The sequence below is a fragment of the Mesoplodon densirostris genome, chromosome 8 (assembly GCF_025265405.1).
Source record: "Mesoplodon densirostris isolate mMesDen1 chromosome 8, mMesDen1 primary haplotype, whole genome shotgun sequence".
Classification (NCBI taxonomy): Eukaryota; Metazoa; Chordata; class Mammalia; order Artiodactyla; family Ziphiidae; genus Mesoplodon; species Mesoplodon densirostris.
The window spans coordinates 27118769-27143824 of record NC_082668.1 but is presented as its reverse complement, the minus strand read 5'-3'; the positions used below and the strand labels follow the sequence as shown (position 1 = coordinate 27143824).

General features: G+C 36.5%; 1 protein-coding gene across 1 annotated transcript in view; it reads left to right on the top strand.

Annotated features, from left to right (window-relative positions):
- CPS1 (carbamoyl-phosphate synthase 1) overlaps nucleotides 1-25056 on the top strand; it is a 134288-nt gene that overhangs the window by 26634 nt on the left and 82598 nt on the right. Inside the window, exons 6-16 of the mRNA XM_060106069.1 lie at nucleotides 451-543; nucleotides 3337-3426; nucleotides 4813-4941; nucleotides 5496-5602; nucleotides 6468-6606; nucleotides 7244-7321; nucleotides 9537-9635; nucleotides 11312-11407; nucleotides 14350-14539; nucleotides 15540-15697; nucleotides 17331-17459. Coding sequence (XP_059962052.1) covers nucleotides 451-543; nucleotides 3337-3426; nucleotides 4813-4941; nucleotides 5496-5602; nucleotides 6468-6606; nucleotides 7244-7321; nucleotides 9537-9635; nucleotides 11312-11407; nucleotides 14350-14539; nucleotides 15540-15697; nucleotides 17331-17459 — 1308 coding nt within the window. The remainder of the gene's footprint in view (nucleotides 1-450; nucleotides 544-3336; nucleotides 3427-4812; nucleotides 4942-5495; nucleotides 5603-6467; nucleotides 6607-7243; nucleotides 7322-9536; nucleotides 9636-11311; nucleotides 11408-14349; nucleotides 14540-15539; nucleotides 15698-17330; nucleotides 17460-25056) is intronic.

Below are 25056 nucleotides of genomic sequence, written 5' to 3'. Positions count from 1 at the left end.
TCTCTAATAAGTTTGCATTCTTTTTCAATTTTCAGCTATTTTTAGATTTCTTTTTTTCTTCTCAATCGATTATTTTGTCGACGTCACCCACGAAATAGCTTTAGGTCATAAGTACTCTGAATACTCTGATTTGCCTCTACTGGAGACCTGAATTCTGTTGCCTTTTGACTTTGCTTACCCCAGGTGACTGTCTCAGCCCTAAAAGAACTAAGGTAAAGTTTTCACAAATTAACCTTACTAGCTTGTACCTTCTCACAGTGTTTCCCAAAATGTACCATGCAAACTGCTTCATCTTTCCTAGTTGAGAAGATAAAGATCTCTTGCTAATGGTTATGAGTATATTATAAAGACATCTAAATAATGGAGCAGATGTGTAAGTCCCTGTGAATTTAACCTGTCAGCACCTGCATCAGTGCTCCCTGTTAACTGTCTAATTTTTTAATTTGATAGGGTACCATGCTTGGGAAGATTGAATTTGAAGGTCAGTCTGTGGACTTTGTGGATCCAAATAAGCAGAATTTGATTGCTGAGGTTTCAACCAAGGTGAGAAATTTTCCTTCATGTTTTGTAGTTTTATTTTATTCCCTTTAGACCTTCCTCTTTTTTTTTTTTTTTTTTTTTTGCAGTACGTGGGCCTCTCACTGTTGTGGCCTCTCCCGTTGCGGAGCACAGGCTCTGGATGCACAGGCTCAGCGGCCATGGCTCATGGGCCCAGCCGCTCCACGGCATGTGGGATCTTCTCGGACCGGGGTGCGAACCGGTGTCCCCTGCATGGGCAGGCGGACTCTCAACCACTGCACCAGCAGCGAAGCCCTAGGTCTTCCTCTTTTGTAATATCAAAATCTTCTTTTAGGTAGAGGTCATCTTCCAGAAGCATCAGAGTTGAGGGAAAAAAGGGCCCCATAGCAGTTAAAATTGATATATTACAAAATCAGTGCATTTAAAGTTATAACTTTTACTTACAGAGTGATCTTCATGGCCTGATTTAGAGGCTGTTTACTGTTGTTTTAATTTTTCTTCTCTCCTCTTGTGGTTCCTTAGTTCAAGACTTTAACAATGTCAAATAAAAGTGCTGTTCAATTGAATATCAGGAGTCAGAGCGAATGGTCTGCCAGAGAGTCAGGAACACTTTATAGAAATCAGACCCAGTACAGTAATCAGAATCTGGGGTCATTTTGTGCAGGGAAAAGTATTCCTGAGCACACTGAAGATTTAGTGTATTATAGCTCAGTTCAAAGAGTAGTGTTCAGGGCTTCCTTGGTGGCGCAGTGGTTGAGAGTCTGCCTGCCGATGCAGGGGACACGGGTTCGTGCCCCTGTCCGGGAGGTTCCCATGTGCCGCGGAGCAGCTGGGCCCGTGAGCCATGGCCACTGAACCTGCGTGTCCAGATCCTGTGCTCCACAACGGGAGAGGCCACGACAGTGAGAGGCCCATGTACCGCCAAAAAAAAAAAAAAAGAGTAGTGTTCAGGATGATGACTGTATCACCCCAAAGTTAGATATGTTTATTGTATATTTACAGGAAGGTGTAGAATACATCTTAGAAAGATGTGTTGATTTTGATTGAATATCTGTTAATGTAGTTGTGAGTCTCTTGGGCTACAGCCTCTGTCCTTGGGGACCATAGAGATTAGTGGGGTAGGCAAGCAAGTAGGCACCATGTAGAGAATACTGTGATTAATGCTGTCCTTGGAATGTGCATGAGGTACCATAAAGACATGTGTGGGGAAACATCCAATGAAATGGGTGGATCAGGGGAGGTTCTCCAGAGGAATTAGGCTTGTTCTGAGACATAAGGAGCAACTCGGTAGATGGAGAACTAGGAGAACTTCGTTTGCGGCAGAGGAAATGGCATGTGTTGAAAGGCACAGAGGTGTGAGACGATATGGTGTCTTTGAAGAGTTATGTGTAGTTTGGTGTGGATGACCTAAGGGTTCACACATATAGGTTCTCGTATTTGGCCAAAGATGAGTGGAGATGGACGGGGCTAGAGCTAGATGGTTTAGTATCGTTGGCTAAATAAATCAACCAACTTGGAGACTACTGGGAACCCATTTGGCATAATTTTGGAGCAAAGTAAACTGGACAAAAGAGCAGATAACTAGAAAGTTATTGCAACTAATTAGGACAAAACTCGTGAAAAGCCTAGCCTGAGCAGTAACAGCAGGAAGAGAGACAGCAGGGTGGCTTAGACAAATAAGAGAAAGAGGTTTTAACATATTTTCCTATGAAGTGATTTTGTTTGAGACACAGCATGATAGAGGGCTATTTTTGTAGAATTTTAGAGTTTAGAACTACCTTGGGGATCTAGTCTAGATTTTCCAAATGTGAGAAGTATTGGCCTGGAGAAAGTCACCTTAAAAAAATTCTGTGTTCAAATAAGTTTGAAAAATACTGCATAATATATTCTTCTCTTGGAGATTTCTAGCAAATTCATATATCCCAGTTTCTGTGAGATCTTGCTTACTTCTGTCATTCTGTACAGAGAGTATATGGTGTGTTTGTGTAGAAACCAGATTGCAAATTTCATCTAAAACCTTTAACAAACTTCGAAATCATTCTAAATTCAGAATGTGCTAGCGGACTCTCAAAACTAGGACCAGTGTGGGCACCCAGCCCTCTAGGCTTTCTCTCTCTCTCTATTATTTCTTCTTTTATGACTTTGGGGAAGGAACTACTTCTTGGGTAAATGCCTGTGAAAATGGATCTGACTCCAAGCAGTGCTTAAAACATAAGTAATGATTATGATATGCTCTGGGATCCTTTTATGAAGTCTACCATTTAAATGCAAATGATTGCACAGTAACCTAAAGGGACCAGGGGTCTACACTAGCTTAGCAAGTCCTCTGACTCAGACTGATTTTATCCATTAGCCCCACTGCATAAGCCTAATGCACAACAGCTCTACCTCATCCAAACTTTATTGCAAGTTGAGGATCAAGTGGTATTTAAAGCATGATATATCTATTACTACATCTGTTTAGTGCTGAATCAGGCAATAATACTTGGAAATTCCATTGCTACTGGTTGTTAATGAGACAAAACATGGGAAAGATATTTGTTAATTATGGAAGCAACCAGTTTCTTAGGGATAACTGTTATTACTGTAATCAACATTTTATACAAAACAGCAAGGTACTTTGTTCTCATGAAGAAGATAGAGTTTGTGGCATTTGCTGTGCCTTTCTTACAAATTGATTGTAAACTGCCAGCCACTCCCTAGTAGTTAGCAGTCAATCTGTTACCAAGTGCGGAGCATCCTGAGATGTGTTTATGATATTGGTGTGTTACTCATAGCTGGACCTTCTCTCTTACTCTCTGGTTTTTAAAATGGCAGGATGTCAAGGTGTATGGCAAAGGAAATCCCACGAAAGTGGTAGCTGTAGACTGTGGGATAAAAAACAATGTAATCCGCTTACTAGTAAAGGTAAGTAATTTGTTCCATCTCAAGGATGGGCGTTTCTAATATTGATCATTAGTGTTAATCTGATTTCCTCTATCTGTTTCAGAGAAAGCTTGTGTATTCTGTCAGAATGTCAGGGGATATACTCTTTTCTTGTTGCCTTTGATCTATTAGATAACACATTTATTCCTGTTAAAATTAGACATGTAGATTTCTGTTAAAAAAACCCAAAAAACCTCAAAGGCCACAAAAACACAGAAGGAAATGAAGACTGTTCTTTTCACTTACTGACAGACATTCTGAGACATGACACACTCAGTTTCTTGGGGTTTAGAGATAACCAAAAAAGTAGTCAGTAGGAGAACTCCCCCTTTGGATTACAGTTATTATGTACCACATGTTTGTAGGGGTTATGCCCTGATATAGTACAAACTTTCACATTGCTTTATATCAACTCTTAAAGAACCAATTTAAATTAGACCTTAAAAGTACTTGAGGAGAACGTAACCATTATTACAATGTTTTCTTAAACATTGTTTTTTTGGGATTTCTCCTTCTCTTTCTCTCTCTGTCTCCCTCTGTCTCTTTGTCTTTCTATTTCTCTTATACACATGCACCCCACCCCTAGATATATTTGCATAACACCAAATTAGCGTGGGTAAAGGAGAATTCTTCAATTCACTCTTTTTGTTATAGAATATCAGCAACATCCAAATCATGATTTTGAATGCTGATCAATTTTATTAACAAAAATGTGCATGGACCCTTAAATAGTAGATGCTGTGGTTGGCCTAGCCATATCTCCCTCTCATTTTATCATTTTAAGGCATTTTGTTCATCTTCTAGTTGCAAGTTTCTGCATCTTATTGCCTGAGGGCTCTCTTTGGTTGGTTGGAGGCTGCTGGCAGGCAGGAAATGACATAGAATTAATGATCCCTGGAGCAGCCCCAATCAATGACAGAGTATAAATTCCCCAGCTCCTTTGCCACATTGCTAAGCTGTTGTTAGGTGAAATATGCTACACTGGCTCTCAGAATTCCCCAGTGGGTTGAAGCTCCTTTTCTTCATTGTGGTAACTGCCCGATAATGCACACCTTATTAGGGTCTTTCCCCATGTTGCTTTCTATTGGTATTTCCTGGAAGCCCCTCCAAAGAAACTTCTTTCTCTCAAATTCTTATATCAGGAAATGCTTCTAGGGAAATAATCAAAGACATCTTCCCATCCACTTTTGTATAGAAAAGTTCTAATTTTTCTATCGGAATATAGGTATTATAGATAATATGAAAAAACCCTAGGAAAGAAGTCACTAAAATTTGGACAGACAAAAAACACAGAATTGAAAAGTGCCCTTCACCACTTTGGCGAAGAAAAATATTATTAAATTGACCATTCTTGTGTTTCTTTTCCAGCGAGGAGCAGAAGTGCATGTAGTGCCCTGGAATCATGATTTCACCAAGATGGAGTATGATGGGCTTTTAATTGCCGGAGGACCTGGGAACCCAGCTCTTGCACAACCACTAATTCAGAATGTCAAAAAGGTGCAGTGAACCTGGGATAGTCTGTGTCTGTGTGTGAAGTGGAGAGAGTCTGCTCTGCACGGCTGAAAAAGCTGTAATATATTTTATTTATACAAGTAATTTTTTAGTACTCCTATTTGTGACCTCTGAGACAATGTCAGCACAGATAGTATATAGGGGGAACCAATGAGGAGAGAGTTCCACAGGAAGCAGAACAAAGAACTTTAGACAAAGTGACTGGGATTGTGTCCTTGAGTGCCGAGAGCTGGAGTCCAATCTCCAAATGTATTGTCTGTACAACTGGAAAATGACAACTTGGGACCTATAAGACCTTCAAGTTTCCAGAGAAATATTAAATTAGATGTAGTTTAGTCTAGATGTTAAGTAAATTCTATTGAACTTTAATGCTGCAAATTGTCAATCCCGTCCTTATTTATCGTCTAACTTTTTATTCAATTACTATTCTCTTTACCTTGTAAATTAAGAAAAAAAAAAGAATGTTTCATTTTATTCCTTCAGAGATTGCATTTTTTGGAATTGTTCTTTTGGAGTAATAAAATTTTTCCCTGATTTAGATCTTGGAGAGCGATCGCAAGGAACCATTGTTTGGAATCAGTACAGGAAATTTAATAACAGGATTGGCAGCCGGTGCACAAACCTACAGAATGTCTATGGCCAACAGGTAAGGCAGTTATTCTTCTGTTTACATGTCAGACTGGTTCTGAAATACTGTTAGTAACTAAACCAAAAAGACTTAGAGAACTTACGTGCCATTTTCTTCAGAATAAATCGATGAGCACACTATTATATGGTTCACAGTTGTCTGACTACTTGATACCACTTTTACTGCATTTTTGAAAGGCAGCCTTCTCTAACGATAACTTTGCTATAGTTTAAAGTTATTTTCCTTTCCTTGGCATACATTGAAGTTATAATACTCAATCAAATAATATTCCAAGGGAAATTGTTGTGATTTTAAGCTTGATTTCAGAGCACTGATAACATTGTAAAACTCTAGTGTGACTTAAGAACCGAGAAATCTTCAGCTCCTCTTGGTTTTACTTCCTTACCCCAAATGATGTTAATCTATTCAACATGGAACTTTCCCTCACAGTCCACCCTCCATATAAAGTATAATTCAAATTAATTCAGGACTGAGTAGTTATCTCTTTATTACCCCCAAGAACTCTTCTTTGGCTTTAAAATGACTGTAGCTCCCTTAAAATAAGTGGCTTATATTTGTCTCTGTTAAGCTAGTGAGCAAATCTTAGCTTTTTGTTATGAGTGCAATTCCCCTTTTCTAAAACTGATTACAGAAGTTTAATAGACCTGATATTTAACACACAACAAAGCTTCCTGAATTGATTTTTTCCCTAAAATTATTGGGATTAACAATCTGTGACTTTTCTCATGGAGTAATTTTCACTAAGCAATTGAAACTTTTGAATTTTAATAGGCTTCTCTTGTTCACTATTTTACAACTAATGCATTTATATTCTTTTCTTCACTTTTCCTTTTCCATATTCTTTTTCCCCTTTTCCCTCCAGAGGGCAGAATCAGCCTGTTTTGAATATCACAAACAGACAGGCTTTCATTACTGCTCAGAATCATGGCTATGCCCTGGACAGCACCCTTCCTGCTGGTTGGAAACCACTTTTTGTGAATATCAATGATCAAACAAATGAGGTAAGTGCTCTCAGTAAACCTGTTGAGTGAGTGATGAGAAGTGCAGGACTTTTAATACTCTGTTTTACAATTACCTTTCCCTTGTTTATGTGGGCTTTTCTGGGGTGTGTATGTGGAAGAATTCTTGTTTCAGATTATTTCCCACAGCCCTCTGCTTTTTAAAAAGTCATTTCTCTCTGTCTTATTCTCTTATTGGTTGACTCATTAAGATCCACAATTTGAGTGGTTAATCAATGGCTGTCTTACATGTTCATTGCTAATGGGTGATTGGTGGAGGTCTGTTTGAGCCTAGTCTACATGGGTCTCTGGGACTCACTTAGCACTGAAGTAGCATTTGAGAAGACCCTTGGAGAAGTAATTTAGGAGTTGGAGAAAAGAAGAGGATTTGAGTTTATTCTGAACCAGAGCCTAGAGGGGCCTCAAAGGCTATAGACCAAATCAGTTGTTTTTAATAAGGGAACGACACCAGTTGAATCTTTATTGGCCTATTTTTATTAGTACTGTTTGTTTTTAGAATGTTCTCAAACTTTTAACTTAGTTTTTAAAGTTTGGACTTTATTGTTCACTGAACCATACCTAGTCCTGGTTGACATTCTTTGTTACTGAAGGAATTTCTTCCCATTTCTTTTTCCTTTAGGGGATTATGCATGAGAGCAAACCCTTCTTTGGTGTTCAGTTCCACCCAGAAGTCAGCCCAGGGCCAACAGACACTGAGGTATGTCAGAAAGATGAGGCCTATTATATATGAAAAATTTTTTTTAATCAGAAATATATTTATGTGAAAAATTGAGAAACCAAAATAATCACCTGGGTGGTCTTAGTACAGAACATTCTTAAACAGAGCGCTTTGGGGCTTCCCTGGTGGCGCAGTGGTTGAGAGTCCGCCTGCCGATGCAGGGGACACGGGTTCGTGCCCCGGTCCGGGAGGATTCCACATGCCACGGAGTGGCTAGGCCCATGAGCCATGGCCGCTGAGCCTGTGGGTCCGGAGCCTGTGCTCCATAACGGGAGAGGCCACAACAGTGAGAGGCCTGCATACCGCAAAAAAAAAAAAAAAAAAAAAAAAAAGCGTGCTTTGATAATGCCCGTATTGTAAGAAAATTTCCCCATGAATATCATGGAGGAAATTTCTATCTTTTTAAACAGTTAAAGTGGGAAGGCGCTTAAGAAACTGATGCAATGTGATTTTTATTTAAATGAGTATCATTCTAATATATTTAGTCCTGAAATTTACAATTGTGGTACTATGCAAATGAATTCCCTCTCGCTATCTCATTCTCATAACTGAAATGAAATTTTAATCCCCCATCTGTGACTTCACAAAAATCCCTATGGCAACTGTTTGTGTAGCCACGAAGGGAGAATAAACAGCAGCAGGAGCAGGAAGGAGGTCAGGGGTGTCGGGGAGGGTATACATGCAAATACACATGAGTCAGATGGCTTAAGAAAAGAACCATAAGGAATGCTTAGAGGAGTTTTGTTTTTAATTTAAATATTTTTACTTTTTTGTGTAAGCTTCTGGTTCAATGTTCAAGAACATCTTTCCAAACAAGAGCTTGCAGTGATACTCAGAAAAGTCTGGGAAGTCTGAAGTGACTCTTCCTGTCCTATACACTAGGGCCTCCAGTAGTAATGCTGACAATTCTTCCTTGTCAGCAGATGCTCTCAGAAAAGACACCTAGGTAAAACAAAGAGGAGAATAAAAATTTTCCCATTGTAGACTCTACTTCCTCATCTCTGAGTTGCCTTTTCGGATATTTGTATTTTGTTCTTGTTTTTTTTTTTTTTTTTTTTTTTGCGGTATGCGGGCCTCTCACTGTTGTGGCCTCCCCCGTTGCGGAGCACAGGCTCCGGACGCGCAGGCTCCGGACGCGCAGGCTCAGCGGCCATGGCTCACGGGCCCAGCCGCTCCGCGGCATATGGGATCCTCCCAGACCGGGGCACGAACCCGTATCCCCTGCATCGGCAGGCGGACTCTCAACCACTTGCGCCACCAGGGAGGCCCTGTTCTTGTTTTAATATTATTAGGAAAGAATGGTTCTTAATAGCCAAAGTCACTACAACATTACCTACCCATGATGACACTCAAAAATAAAATTTAGTTTCATATATCTATTGCCTAATGCATGTTAATAGTTTTTTAACTTAAAATTTAAATTATTTGCCTATAGTAGGACTTCAGATTAGGAACACTGAAATTAAGATATGTAATATCCAGTATCACTTAGTTCTTTTTTTCTCCTGTCCTGCCAAATAGTTGCAAAATAAATATCTTTGTTGAAATTTGTCACCTCTAGTGCAACAGTGGAAGTAAATCATTGATAAAGTTTAAGAATAACCTTAGAGATATTTTTATACATAATACAATCTTTAGAGATATTTTTGACCTGATAGAAAATTTCAATATCCAGTTATTTCTAACTTTAGGGTGCATAAGTAACATAGCTTCATTTTTTTTTGCATAGTTAGAATTTTATTTAGAAGAAGAAAATGCTTCATAATTAAGGGGCTGAAAATGACATTCTCAGAAGGCATTATTTGAAATGTTCATTCTCTGCTGAAAACTTTTTTTTTTTACATCTTTACTAGATTATAATTGCTTTACAATGTTGTGTTAGTTTCTGCTGTACAACAAAGTGAATCAGCTATATGTATACCTATATTGAAAACTTTCTTTTAATAGGATTTGACATGAGCAGTTAGAAGTGTTTATTTGATCTAATTCTTATAGTAGTAAATATTTAGTTTTGCCAGCTTTGGCAAAACAAAAACAAAAAACAAACAAAAAACAAATACTGCATAGCAATACTTATCCTAAAAAGTTATTTGTTGCTTATCTAAAGTTCAACTTGAACTGGGTATACTGTATTTTATCTGAGAATTTTGTGAGTTTTTAAACTTCTAACTAGTTGGCTATATGTTTTTTCTAGTACCTGTTTGATTCCTTTTTCTCACTGATAAAGAAGGAGAAAGGTACCACAATTACATCAGTTCTACCGAAGCCGGCCCTAGTAGCATCTCGAGTTGAGGTCAGTATATGTGGGCTTCCTTTTGGTTTATGTATTTTGGATTTTCTCTATTGTGTGATGACTTCTTTTAGTGAATGATGTAAACCTTTTTGATGTCTATGAAAAATGATTGGTGATATTGAAGTCACCCATCATTTTAGCATCTAATTATTTGGTCTGTTCTAGATGATTCATTGGATGTTCATTGGAATCTTCCTGTTTTGATTTAAAAATCATATCTTTTAATGTTCACTTCTTCTAGAACATTTGTAATGAAAATAATTTAATAGAGAATAAGGTTTAATTTAGTTTCAAATTTGATATATTTTCCATTACTCAATAAACCATAGCCCTATGTAAGCTTGAGATGCAGTTCAGACTACAGAATCATTATAGATGATAGAAATTTTTGTTTCAACGAAAAACCCAAACAAACTTTTGGACAACCCAGTACCTCTAAAGAGCAGATAGATAAGGATTAATATAGTGTAAGACTCAACTCCTTATTTGTTTGAATATGTATTTAATATGGAAAGGTTTCTACACATTTCCTTCATAGTTAAGGCACACCTACACCCACACCATTATTACATAAAATTTAGAAGGGTGTATGTATATTTTTAAGTATATACATACATATATATATAAATATATATAAAATCCTCTTTTTATGAACAAAAATAATTGATTTATATGTTTACATGAAATGATAAATTGAGTTAGATGGTTTGTTTTAAAGATTTCTATGACAGCCTTTTTTCCTGAGATGGACAGATGGGAGGTAATCCAGCCACTCAATGTGAAATCAAACTGTGGATTCTTGGTAGCTAAAGAAGCCACCCCACCATACAGTGTATTTCTCAAAATATCAACTCATGTTTTTCAGATGCTTTTCTTTTTTTAAATGGTGAGGGAAAAGTGTAATTTGGGATTCTACATTGCATTGCACATAGTAGATACTCCATAAATACAAAACAAGTTTCCCAAGTCCTTGTCTCTTGCAGTGACCTAGAACATCTTTCTCCTCTGAAGGGCTTGGCAGTCGTGGTTAAAAAATAAGCAGAATTATTATTTGAATGAAATCATATATACAATTTGTATGAATTTCAGTATGCTGCCAAAACATGATCTTTTCATTACTGTATTTTCTGTAAATATTTCTGGACTGAACTGCAAAGTAACGGCAAAATGTAAATATGAACATGTCCCTGTGTCCCTTTGCCTCCTGTGTTTTCTCTTCATTTGTTAGGAAGGGCTTGTTTGTATTTATGCCTATTCTTTGTCCAGTAGAAACCCATGGAATAGTAATACATTTAGTCAATTAAATTTTAAGGAGATTTTTATCTAAAAATTATATATATAAATTATATTTATTATATATACACATATAGATATACATTTCCATATATATTTATGTTGTTATTTTTAGATATTTATATATGTTTAATTAAAATGTAGACCTCTTCCAAAAAGTTTTTACTTAAGTGAAAAAAAACATGATCTTTGGAAATTCCTTTTTGAAATTAGAGATATTTAAATTGTTGGTCTTTTTACTCATATATTATGTATATTTCAGAACATTGTACTTTAAATAACCACATAAACACAGACAATGTAGTTTATCTTTCCCATACTTAACAATGACTAATTTCCCCATCTTAATAATAAAAGCAATGCTATCTTCTTATTGCTTACAGGTTTCCAAAGTCCTTATCCTAGGATCCGGAGGTCTGTCCATTGGTCAGGCAGGTGAATTTGATTACTCGGGATCGCAAGCTGTAAAAGCCATGAAGGTGAGAGACTCTGATCTTTGCTGGAATTAATAGACACTCCCTTTAATGAGTCTAATTAGTATTTTATAATTTAGATTTATGACACTACCTCTTTTCAAAGTCACTATAATTAATTTCCTTCTACATCTTATATGAAACGACGTTTGATCACAGAAAAGATTTTTAACTTAAATGTGCACACCTGCAAATTAAGAAGGTTGGATTGATCTCCAGAATTATCTATGTTATCACCTATTTATATTGAAAACATAAATCTACTCTTATAGATGTTACTCAATGAGGCAGTGAGTTTTTAAAACATATTTGTCTTTTGTGTGAAAGAGGGAATTTGGGTATCCCTGGCACTCTAGAGTACTTCAGATGTTCTACAGGATGCTTCAGGCATCTCTTTGGTTGAAAGGGGGAAGATCCAGCTGGAGGAACAAAGGAAACAATGCCTTTTGTTCAAGCTTTAGAAGTTATTGCAGGTCACCTAATTCCCCCATCTGTGACTTGGACTGGATGACCTACCAGGAAGGTATGGCTGGATTTTCAAGTGGAATAGAGGGTTTGATACCTAAGTTGGGAAGAATATCCTCCCTATTTCTTCAGAGTCTCTCAAAATATCCCCAACCTTTATCATAGTAAAATAAACCTTTAGAAAACTGACACTGTAAGTGTAAGATATTTCTATTGAAGAGCTAACTTGGCTTCTATTTGGTGTCCTTATTTTCCAGGATATTCCCCATTTTGGAGCTAATCAAGCCATCCAAAGTCAATGTGAGCTCTCTGTGACCTTGCCATAGGCTTTGTGGTGTCAAGCCACTCTTACCAAGAGACCTGGCTAGGAGAGAGCAACATAGGGAAGGAAGCAGGAGACTAGGACAACCAACAAGAAAAACAGTTGGCCAAAATTTTCCTTTTTTTCTATGCTTTATTCAGTATTCTATATACAGAGATTTTCACCTGACAGATGTCTGTTGAAAACAGACACAGCCCCCCAATTACCTCACTCTTCTTCCCATTTGTTTTTATTTTTAATACTCCTCTCCATACACGCATGGATGTTTACCCCATGCACACATGTTTTTTGTGTACATTTTCAAAGTGTGCTTTATTTCATTGTATTAAGATTCAATTTATCTTTAGATAGATAATTAGTGGGTATCCAATGGTTCAGATTGGTTAGAACACAGTCTAAGTGTGTTAAGGGTTTAGAACACATTTAAGTAGCATGCAATTTTTTATCCTATTTGGTAGTTTTATAAAGAATTAATATTTTCATAGGTTGTATTTTTTATATGCATTACATCCAAAAGGTGAAGTTATTGATTTGAACTGAAGAATAGGAATTATTAGATATAGTATTGTGATTAAGAGGTTAATAAAGATGAATTTACAAACTAAGTATTTTTAAAAACTTAGATTATGCATAAATTATAGCTGGAATTATACTAGAAAAAAATGATGTAACATTTATTAAAATGGTTTGAATAGACACTCATCACATGAATTTATGGGACCTTTTCCTATGTAATTTGATTTATAAAAATAGCTATATTCATTGTATAGCACATTCAGGAAAATATTTAGCAAAATACCTATCAATTGGTACTTTTCTCTAGTAGTGAGACGTTCTATAACTTCTGTTTATAATGTGCTCTCTGTTTGGACTCAATTATTTAAATTCTAACCCATATTTTAAATGCATTTGCTTATCTATATGTATCTATTCAATATTTTGTTAACAATACTCTTTAAAATAGTTCCTTACAATCTTAGAGAGGACTCATATTGAGGAAAGGGCATAGAACTTGAGTCATAAGACTTGGATTAGAGCCCTAATTTTGTCATTTATCAGCTGTATGATCTTTGGCAGGTCACTTAACCTTATTGAATCTCAGTTTCTTCATCTGTACGGTGAAAATTTCTTTTATAGTCTTGCTATAAAAATCAACTAAATTAACAAAAAAGTACACTACAAGTTTTAAGGCACTATTTGAATTTAAAATAGTATGAAATATATTTAATTTTTCATTTGGATCCACTGCACCCCCAAGGATATGTAGGGCTTTCAATGATGATTTCTATACTTTCATATGAATATTTTGTTGACTTTTTAGAAGACTTCAAAATTGACATGCTAATAGGTAAAAAAACAAGAACCATCTGGCCAGATTTCATAATAATTATTTTACTAAATGTCACCCTCATCCTGGTCTATAACGCTATTATCCTTAGTAGCCTATATGAAGAATTATTTTAGGGGTCTCTCCAGATGTCAGGAATGAGATAGGGCTATGAATATCTTCACACACACACAAATTTTTATTTTTTATTTTTTGCCATATGGTCATTTTCTTTTTATATAATATGTACAAACAGTTATATAATGGTCTTTGTCAAAGCACTACAGCAGGCATAAAAATCTAAAGAGAATGGAAACCAGCAGAAGGCTCTCAGTGCTTCCAGCTAGAAGGGAACACATTATCTTGCATTTAAAATGTATGCTCAATGCAGTTCTTCAATAAATGTTAGAAAAGGAAGCAGCTTTGATGCTGCCTTTTTTCCATTTTATGTTTTACTCATTCAAAAAAATTTGGAATATTTTATTCTTTTAAGGTCGACTGAGCTGTAAAATTGAGTAGTATTTGTGGACCTCCAGTCAAATTCTATAGAAAACATCTCCAGCTTTCCTTGATACCTACAGTGACAAGGAATTCAGGGTGATCCTCATGAGGTAGCCAGCTCTTTTTGGATAGTTTTATTTTCAAGCAGTTTTCTTCCTTCCTTTTACCAAATGTTTGTCATCCTTTAACTTCCATTCACACTGGTCCCATTACTGATCTCTAGAGCCCACAGAATAACCTAAAAGTTTTGTTACCTGATAATACCCTTCATTTGAACATGATTTTTCTCTTTAGACCATATATTAAGATTCTAGATCTTTTTGTTTCTTTCAGGAAGAAAATGTCAAAACTGTCCTGATGAACCCAAACATTGCATCGGTGCAAACCAATGAAGTGGGCTTAAAGCAAGCAGATACTGTCTACTTCCTCCCCATCACCCCTCAGTTTGTCACAGAGGTTATCAAGGCAGAACGGCCAGATGGATTAATTCTAGGCATGGGTGGCCAGACAGCTCTGAACTGTGGTGAGTTCTTTTAAGTTTAATTGCAGAGTTTTGGTTCACACACTTATATATAATATTTTTTTGTTTGAATTTATTTAGCAGTTGTGCTCTGTGTGTTCATAAAAGTTTTCCACTGTGTGAGGAAGCTTAGTAAACAGCCACCTGAAAATGTCACATGATGAACATTACCAGTTCATTTCACAGAACAGCTGGGGGACAAAAAGAAACCTTTTGCTTTAATGCTCCAGGGTGACTGAGTAGGTTTTTTGAGTCCCCATCCTCCGTCCCCGGATACTGCTTTTCTCTGTTACCAGTGAAACTCTGAGAACTATTATGAGTGAAAAAGGGGAATTAACATTGATTAAGTGCTCTGTGCTCTTATGTATCAGCCCTGTGGCATTTGACTTTCACATATATTTTCATGTTTACATAGATCAGTCTCTCTACCATCCCTTCATGCATCTGCTGAGTCCAATGCTCTGTCCTATTTAAAATATTTCATACCTTTAGAATTAGATCATGAATGAGAATCTCATTGGCTAGTTTGGGTAAGCAGTTGGTGATATAATTTGTATGTCAACTATAAGAAACAGCCAAAGTTAGATGTTAAGTTAGTGGGAACACAAACGATTTTGTTAATTTTTAACCTAGATAGATACCCACATCACTGAGATTATTTACATAAGAGAAGCTCATTATAGGAATAGAACTTCCGCAGAAGGAAATGAAATATACTAAAATCTTAAGGCTCACTGTAATCCTACGATTTTTATTAATGAGAATAATAAAAATCATTTGGAGAAGGTGATAATATACATAATAGTAGCACCAGCAAAATGTTTTACTAAAATGTCTTCAGAATTTTTCTTTCAAAAATTTTTTTACTCTAAGTGCAATTCTGTTGTGGACTCTGGTGGCTTTTTGGAGTAAGATTTTTTTTTAAAAGTTGTATTCAGATACCTGTTATAGAAAACATAAGAGTTTGATATGTTAAAAACTGATTTATTTTGTTTTTCTGTAGGAGTGGAACTATTTAAGAGAGGTGTGCTCAAGGAATATGGCGTGAAAGTCCTGGGAACCTCAGTTGAATCCATTATGGCCACAGAAGATAGACAGCTGTTCTCAGACAAACTAAATGAGATTAATGAAAAGATTGCTCCAAGCTTTGCAGTGGAATCGGTAAGAAATCTTCGTTATGGAGAAACAGGACCATTATGTGTCTTGCGTTGTAGAGAGAATGATTTGTCGTGCCTAAAAATAATAAAGTATTATATTTGTATATGTTATCTTCCAGAAATGTGTTATTACTTCAGAGACACTGTATTAATTGTGGCATTCAATGCTAAAACATTAGGGACAGGTATTAATAGTTTATTTTTATGAAAAGGGAAGCATAAGCTCAAAGATGATGTGGTTTATCAATGGTTGAAGTGACCTGAGTATCAAATCTCCTGAATCAAAACAAAGAACCATATCAACTTGCAATGCCAAAGTAATTTTTACCTTCTTCCTGGGATCAGTCACACATTTTGTAAGTGCGAATGTCATGCAAATGGGAAATGGTTGAATTTAAATTTTTTTTTAGGGACTTCCCTGGTGGTCCAGTGGTTGTCTCTGTGTTTCCACTGCAGGGGGCACAGATTTTATCCCTGGGTGGGGAAATAAGATCCTGCATGCTGTGCATCATGGCCAAAAAATAATTTTTTTTTGTTAGAATGGAATAAACATTTTACAATAAAATTATCTAGAAAAAAAAGCCATTGGATCTAATCAGTAATATTTATGACTGAGAAACCTGTGGCTTAGATGGTTAAAGAGGACAGATTGTTTTGCATTTCTCTTAATCATTTTCCATCGTATCCTGTGACCATTGATGGGCTATTACCAGGTGCCAGGAAAAGATCAGCTTCCTGTACATCTCTTTTTGTTCCTGACTTTATTCCAGGTTTCAGTCAGTGAAATGGGGGTACTGGAGACAGTTTCTGATGCAACTTCCTCATTGTAGAAATAGGCAAATCCTCTGGGATAAGGCAAGTACTGCTGTGACAACTAAAAGTGGGCTATGTATGTTTTCAGAAAAGCATGCTATCAAGTATATAGCGTGTTGCAAAGCTGTCAATCAGGAACAATCCCAGGATAGCTCTGCTGAACATGTGGAGAGCTCCTGCCGTATATTTATTCTTTCATTGCCAGATTTAATTATGTCCTTGCTTCCTTAGGATGAGAAACAGGCATACGGGAAAGGTATAATTACATTCCCATTGGTAGTGTAATAATATTCCATGACAGAAAAATATAGCCAACATATGCTGTATTCTGTAAGTTTAAAAAAAAAAAAATCCCAAGCTTCTGAGACTACTCTCTGACTGAACTTGAAAAATAAACAATCTCTTTCTATGTAATATTCCTAATGGCTTATTGCAGTAATATCAAGTTAGATTCTGTACTAGAAAACCTTGTTTTGTTAAGAGACGAAGACTTTTAAACTGAACTTAAAAATTCAATGTAGCTCCCATTTTCAAATTAATGGCAACTATCTCACCTCTGGCCATTGTTTTATTTTTTATATTGCAAAATAAAATTTACCCCAAAGGTGTTAAAAAAGAGCCTTCACTGTATATTAAAAAATTCTAAAATTTAACGTAAAATTTGTAAAATAACACTTGTTTTTCAGAAGGAGATGAGGGAATAATTGAACATTTCCATAGTCATTTTTTCCAAATAAACTGACTTACCTGAATTACCAGACTCTCTTGGTTGGTCTTTTCTACTGTCAGCTTCTAAAACTCTGAGTCCTTGTTCTTGTTGACAGGTTGAGGATGCACTAAAGGCGGCAGACACCATTGGCTACCCGGTGATGATCCGTTCTGCCTATGCCCTGGGCGGGCTAGGCTCAGGCATCTGTCCTAATAGGGAGACCTTACTGGACCTCAGCACAAAGGTATGTATTTTCGCAGACCAAATTCTGACCAGCCAAGAAAACTCCCTGAGATATATATAGTCTTTCAATTAGAGAAAGTTATGTAGCTAAGAAATAACCTTTTCTCTGTTTATAAATCACTGCCACATCTCTAAATTGTTGTCCAAGAGATGACACTTTTGAAAGGGAAATACAGTGCAATTACTTACACTGGAACATAGCATTAACCCAAAGTCCGTCTTTACTGTACTGTCTATTGATTTCATTGATAGGCAGTCAATCCAGTTCCATCTCCCTCTGCTACAAAATCTGCTCCAAAACACCCATCATGCTAAAATATATTTTAGTGGTTTAAAAAAAAAAACAATATAATGTCCTATTTTGCCATTATCCTTTGAAACAATAAGACATGGATGACATCCGGTAAGGGAAATAAAACACATTGAGTAGTTTAGCTTTACCTCAAATTCAGGTGTTTAACCTAACATGTTTAATATAAACCTCTTAGTACTATGAGTGATTACTCTGCCAACTGCCACACACTTATATAAGCAAAAGTGAAATCTGAGTGCTTACCATTTACATAAAAATCACTTTATTTCTGAATACTCCTCTTCTTAAGTATTAAAGGGAAGATCTTGAAAGTTAAGATGTGCTCCAAAAAATAAATTAGAAATTAACACAGAAATCATGCTTCATGAAATCAGCGACTTTTGCCCACACTCTACTCCCACAGAATAGAGCAGTGTCTTGCAGTACTGGGGCTCAGTAAATGCTTGTTGAATGAATGAATATGTGTGTAGGCAAAGAGGCTCATGTAACTTTCCATGTAGCAATTATGGATATGAAGCTGACAGATTTATTGTGACGGCTATTTTTAGGGGTGCTGAATAAATATCAAGCAGAGTTTATACCTTTATCATTATTTACTTTTTAGAGTGAAAAAGAATGAGCCCTTGAATTGTTGACATAAGATTTGAGAACAAACAAATAAAATTAAATGTATTTTAATAACTGCAATGACAAACGTACATGTCTACAAATTGGATTGAGTTTTTCTAAAGTTGCCAAAAAAAAAAAAAAAACCCAAAGGGAAACATATCTAATATAAATGTTCCTTGTTTCCATCTGGACTTCTGAATCATGTATTTAAAGAAAAGACATGTTTATGGAGGTATACATTTTTTTCCTCTAGCATATTAGATGTTCCCAATGTTTTGATTTTTTTTAATTTTTTAATTTTTTTAACATCTTTATTGGAGTATAATTGCTTTACAATGGTGTGTTAATTTCTGCTTTATAACAAACTGAATCAGCTATACATATACATATATCCCCATATCTCCTCCCTCCTGCGTCTCCCTCCCACCCTCCCTATCCCACCCCTCTAGGTGGTCACAAAGCACCGAGCTGATCTCCCTGTGCTATGTGGCTGCTTCCCACTAGCTATCTATTTTACATTTGGTAGTATATATAAGTCCATGCCACTCTCTCACTTCGTCCCAGCTTGCCTTTACCCCTCCCTGTGTCCTCAGGGCCATTCTCTATGTCTGCATCTTTATTACTGTCCTGCCCCTAGGTTTTTCAGAAACTTTTTTTTTTTAGATTCCATATATACGTGTTACCATATGGTATTTGTTTTTCTCTTTCTGACTTAATTCACTCTGTATGACAGATTCTATGTCCATCCACCTCACTACAAATAACAATTTTGTTTCTTTTTATGGCTGAGTAATATTCCATTGTATATATGAGCCACTTCTATATCCATTCATCTGTCGATGGACACTTAGGTTGTTTCCATGTCCTGGCTATTGTAAATAGAGCTGCAATGAACATTGTGGTACATGACTCTTTTTAAATTATGGTTTTCACAGGGTATATGCCCAGTAGTGGGATTGCTGGGTTGTATGGTAGTTCTATTTGTAGTTTTTTAAGGAACCTCCATACTGTTCTCCATAGTGGCTGCATCAGTTTACATTCCCACCAACAGTGCAAGAGGATTCCCTTTTCTTCACACCCTCTCCAGCATTTATTGTTTCTAGATTTTTTGATGATGGCCATTCTGACTGGTGTGAGGTGATATCACATTGTAGTTTTGAGTTGCATTTCTCTACTGATTAGTGATGTTGAGCATTCTTTCATGTGCTTGTTGACAATCTGTATATCTTCTTTGGAGAAATGTTTATTTAGGTCTTCTGCCAATTACTGGATTGGGTTGTTGTGTTTTTTGATATTGAGCTGCATGAGCTGCTTGTAAATTTTGGAGATTAATCTTTTGTCAGTTGCTTCATTTGCAAATATTTTCTCCCATTCTGACGGTTGTCTTTTCGTCTTGTTTATGATTTCCTTTGCTATGCAAAAGCTTTTAAGTTTCATTAGGTTCCTTTTGTTTATTTTTGCTTTGATTTCCATTTCTCTAGGCGGTGGGTCAAAAAGAATCTTGCTGTGATTTATGTCATAGAATGTTCTGCCTATGTTTTCTTCTAAGAGTTTTATAGTGTCTGGACTTACATTTAGGTCTTTAATCAATTTTGAGTTTATTATTGTGTATGGTGTTAGGGAGTGTTCTTTTTTTTTACATCTTTATTGGACTATAATTGCTTTACAATGGTGTGTTAGTTTCTGCTTTATAACAAAGTGAATCAGTTATACATATACATATGTGCCCATATATCTTCCCTCTTGCCTCTCCCTCCCTCCCACCCTCCTTATCCCACCCCTCTAGGTGGTCAAAAAGTACTGAGCTGATCTCCCTGTGCTATGCGGCTGCTTCCCACTAGCTATCTATTTTACGTTTGGTACTGTATATATGTCCATGCCACTCTCTCACTTTCTCACAGCTTACCCTTCCCCCTCCCCATATCCTCAAGTCCATTCTCTAGTAGGTCTGTGTCTTTATTCCTGTCTTGCCCCTAGCAAGATTGATTAATGATGTTGAGCATCCTTTCATGTGTTTGTTGGCAGTCTGTATATCTTCTTTGGAGAAATGTCTATTTAGATCTTCTGCCCATTTTTGAATTGGGTTTTTTGTTTTTTTGATATTGAGCTGCATGAGCTGCTTGTAAATTTTGGAGATTAATCCTTTGTCAGTTGCTTCATTTGCAAATATTTTCTCCCATTCTGTGGGTTGTCTTTTGGTCTTGTTTATGGTTTCCATTGCTGTGCAAAAACTTTTAAGTTTCATTAGGTCCCATTTGTTTATTTTTGTTTTTATTTCCATTTCTCTAGGAGGTGGGTCAAAAAGGATCTTGCTGTGATTTACATCACAGAGCGTTCTGCCTATGATTTCCTCTAAGAGTTTGAAAGTTTCTAGCCTTACATTTAGGTCTTTAATCCATTTTGTGCTTATTTTTGTGTATGCTGTTAGGGAGTGTTCTAATGTCATACTTTTACATGTACCTGTACAGTTTTCCTAGCACCACTTATTGAAGAGGCTGTCCTTTCTCCACTGTACATTCCTGCCTCCTTTATCAAAGATAAGGTGCCATATGTGTGTGGGTTTATCTCTGGGCTTTCTATCCTGTTCCATTCATCTCTATTTCTGTTTTTGTGCCAGTACCATACTGTCTTGATTACTGTAGCTTTGTAGTGTAGTCTGAAGTCAGGGAGCCCGATTCCTTCAGATCTGTTTTTCTTTCTCAATAGTGCTTTGGCTATTTGGGGTCTTTTTTGTTTCCATACAAATTGTGAAATCTTTTGTTCTAGTTCTCTGAAAAATGTCATTGCTAGTTTGATAGGGATTGCATTGACCCTGTAGATTCCTTTGGGCAGTATAGTCATTTTCACAAAGTTGATTCTTCCAATCCAAGAACATGGTATATCTCTCCATCTGTTTGTATCAACTTTAATTTCTTTCATCAGTGTCTTACAGTTTTCTGCATACAGGTCTTTTGTGTCCTTAGGTAGGTTTAATTCCAGGTATTTTATTCTTTTTTCAATGGTAAATGTGAGTGTTTCCTTAACTTCTCTTTCAGATTTTTCATCATATGTGTATAGGAATGTAAGAGATTTCTGTGCATTACTTTTGTATCCTGCCACTTTACCAAATTCATAGATTAGCTCTAGTAATTTTCTGGTAGAGTCTTTAGGATTCTCTATGTATAGTGACATGTCATCTGCAAACAGTGACAGCTTTACTTCTTCTTTTCCAATTTGGATTCCTTTCATTTCTTTTTCTTCTCTGATTGCTGTGGCTAAACCTTCCAAAACTATGTTGAATAATAGTGGTGTGTGTGGGCGACCTTGTCTTTTTCCTGATCCTAGTGGAAATGGTTTCAGTTTTTCAGCATTAAGAAAGATGTTGGCTCTGGGTTTGTCATATATGGCATTTATTATGTTGAGATAAATTCCCTCTATGCCTGCTTTCTGGAGTGTTTTTATCATACATGGGTGTTGAATTTTGTTGAAAGCTTTTTCTGCATCTACTGAGATGATCATATGGTTTTTAACATCAGTTTCTTAATACTATGTATCACATTGATTGATTTGCATATATTGAAGAGTCCTTGCATTCCTGGATAAACCCCACTTGATCATGGTGTATGATCCTTTTAATGTCCTGTTGGATTCTGTTTGCTAGTATTTTGTTGAGGATTTTTGCATTTATGTTCATCAGTGATATTGGCCTGTAGTTTTCTTTCTTTGTGACATCTTTGTCTGGTTTTGGTATCAGGATGATGGTGGCCTCATAGAATGAGTTGGGGAGAGTTCCTCCCTCTGCTATATTATGGAAGAGTTTTGGAAGGATAGATGTTAGCTCTTCTCTGAATATTTTATAGAATTTGTTTGAGAAGCCATCTCATCCTGAGCTTTTGTTTCTTGGAAGATTTTTAATCACAGTCTCAATTTCAATGCTAGTGATTGGTCTGTTTATATTTTCTGTTTCTTCCTGGTTCAGTCTCAGAAAGGTATGCATTTCTAAGAGTTTGTCCATTTCTTCTAGGTTGCCCATTTTATTGGCATATATTTGCTTGTAGTAATCTCTCATGATCCTTTGTATTTCTGCAGGGTCAGTTGTTACTTCTTTTTCATTTTTAATTCTATTGATTTGAGTCTTTTCCCTTTTTTTCTTGCTGTGTCTGGCTAATGGTTTATCAATTTTGTTTATCTTCTCAAAGAACCAGCTGTTAGTTTTATTGATCTTTGCTGTTGTTTGCTTCTTTTGTTTTTCATTTATTTATGATCTGATCTTTATGATTTCTTTCGTTTTGCTAACTTTGGTGTTTTGTTGTTCTTCTTTCTCTAATCGCTTTAGGTGTAATGTTAGTTTGTTTATTTGAGGTGTTTCTTGTTTCTTGAGGTAAGATTGTATTGCTATATACTTCCCTCTTAAAAGTGCTTTTGCTGCATCCCATAGGTTTTGGGTCATCATGTTTTTATTGTCATTTGTTTCTGGGTATTTTTTGATTTTCTCTTTGATTTCTTCAGTGATCTCTTGGTTACTAAGTAGTGTATTTTTTAGCCACCATGTGTTTCTATTTTTTACAGATTTTTCCCTGTAATTTATGTCTAGTCTCGTAGTGTTGTGGTCAGAAAAGATACTTGATAAATTTCAATTTTCTTATATTTACCAGTGCTTGATTTGTGACCCAAGATATGATCTATTATGGAGAATGTTCCATGAGCACTTGAGAAGAAAGTGTATTCTGTTGTTTTTGGATGGAATGTCATATAAATATTAATTAAGTCTTTCTTGTTTAATGTATCATTTAAAGCTTGTGTTGCCTTATTTATTTTAATTTTGGATGACCTGTTCATTGGTGAAAGTGGGGTGTCAAAGTCCCCTACTATGATTGTGTTACTGTCGATTTCCCCTTTTTTGGTTGTTAACATTTTCCTTATGTATTGAGGTGCTCCTACCTTGGGTGCATAAATATTTTAAATAGCTATATCTTCTTGGATTGATCCCTTGAGCAATATGTAGTGTCCTCTTTGTCTCTTGTAATAGTCTTTATTTTAATGTCTATTTTGCCTGATATGAAAATTGCTACTCCAGCTTTCTTTTGGTTTCCATTTGCATGGAGTATCTTTCTCCATCCCCTCACTTTCAGTCTCTTTGTGTCCCTAGGTCTGAAGTAGGGCTCTTGTAGACAGCATGTATATAGGTCTTGTTTTTGCATCCATTCAGCCATTCTGTGTCTTTTTTTTTTTTTTTTTTTTTTTTTTTGCGGTATGCGGGCCTCTCACTGTTGTGGCCTCTCCCGTTGCGGAGCACAGGCTCCGGACGCGCAGGCCCAGCGGCCATGGCTCACGGGCCCAGCCGCTCCGCGGCATATGGGATCCTCCCAGACCGGGGCACGAACCCGCATCCCCCGCATCGGCAGGCGGACTCTCAACCACTGCGCCACCAGGGAGGCCCCATTCTGTGTCTTTTGATTGGAGCATTTAATCCATTTACTTTCAAGGTAGTTATCAATATGTATGTTCCTATTACCATTTTCTTAATTGTTTTGGGTTTGTTATTGTAGGTCTTTTCCTTCTCTTGTGTTTCCTGGCTAGCGAAGTTCCTTTAGCATTTGTTGTATAGCTGTTTTGCTGGTGCTGAATTTACTTAGCTTTTGCTTGTCTCTAAAGGTTTTTATTTCTCCGTCGAATCTCAATGAGTTCCTTGCTAGGTAGAGTAATAATCTTGGTTGTAGGTTTTTCCCTTTCATCACTTTAAATATGTCCTGCCACTCCTTTCTGTCTTGCAGAGTTTCTGCTGAAAGATCAGCTGTTAACCTTATGGGGATTCCCTTGTATGTTATTCATTGCTTTTCCCTTTCTGCTTTTAATATTTTTTCTTTGTATTTAATTTTTGATAGTTTGATTAATATGTTTCTTGGTGTGTTTCTCCTTGGATTTTTCCTGTATGGGACTCTCTGCACTCCCTGGACTTGATTAACTATTTCCTCTTCCATATTAGGGAAGTTTTCAGCTATGATCTCTTCAAATATTTTGTCAGTCCCTTCCTTTTTCTATTCTTCTTCTGGGATCCCTATAATTTGAACATTTGTGCATTTAATGTTGTCCCAGAAGTCTCTGAGACTGTCCTCTATTCTTTTCATTCTTTTTTCTTTATTTTGCTCTGCAGTAGTTATTTCCACTATTTTATCTTCCAGGTCACTTATCCATTCTTCTGCCTCAGTTATTCTGCTATTGATTCCTTCTGGAGAATTTTTAATTTCATTTATTGTGTTGTTAATCATTTTTTGTTTGCTCTTTAGTTCTTCTAGGTCCTTGTTAAACATTTCTTGTATCTTCTCTATTCTATTTCCATGATTTTGGATCATCTTTACTATCATTACTCTGAATTCTTTTTCAGGTCGACTGCCTATTTCTTCTTCATTTGTTAGGTCTGGTGGGTTTTTATCTTGCTCCTTCATATGCTGTGTGTTTCTCTGTCTTCTCATTTTTTTTTAACTTACTGTTTTTGGGGTCTCCTTTTTGCTGGCTGAAGGTTCATAGTTCCTGTTGTTTTTGGTGCCTGCCCCCAGATGCTAAGGTTGGTTCAGTGGGTTGTGTAGGCTTCCTGGTGTACGGGACTAGTGCCTGTGTTCTGGTGAATGCGGCGGGATCTTGTGTTTCTCGTGGGCAGGTCTGCGTCCGGTGGTGTGTTTTGTGTTGTCTTTGTCCT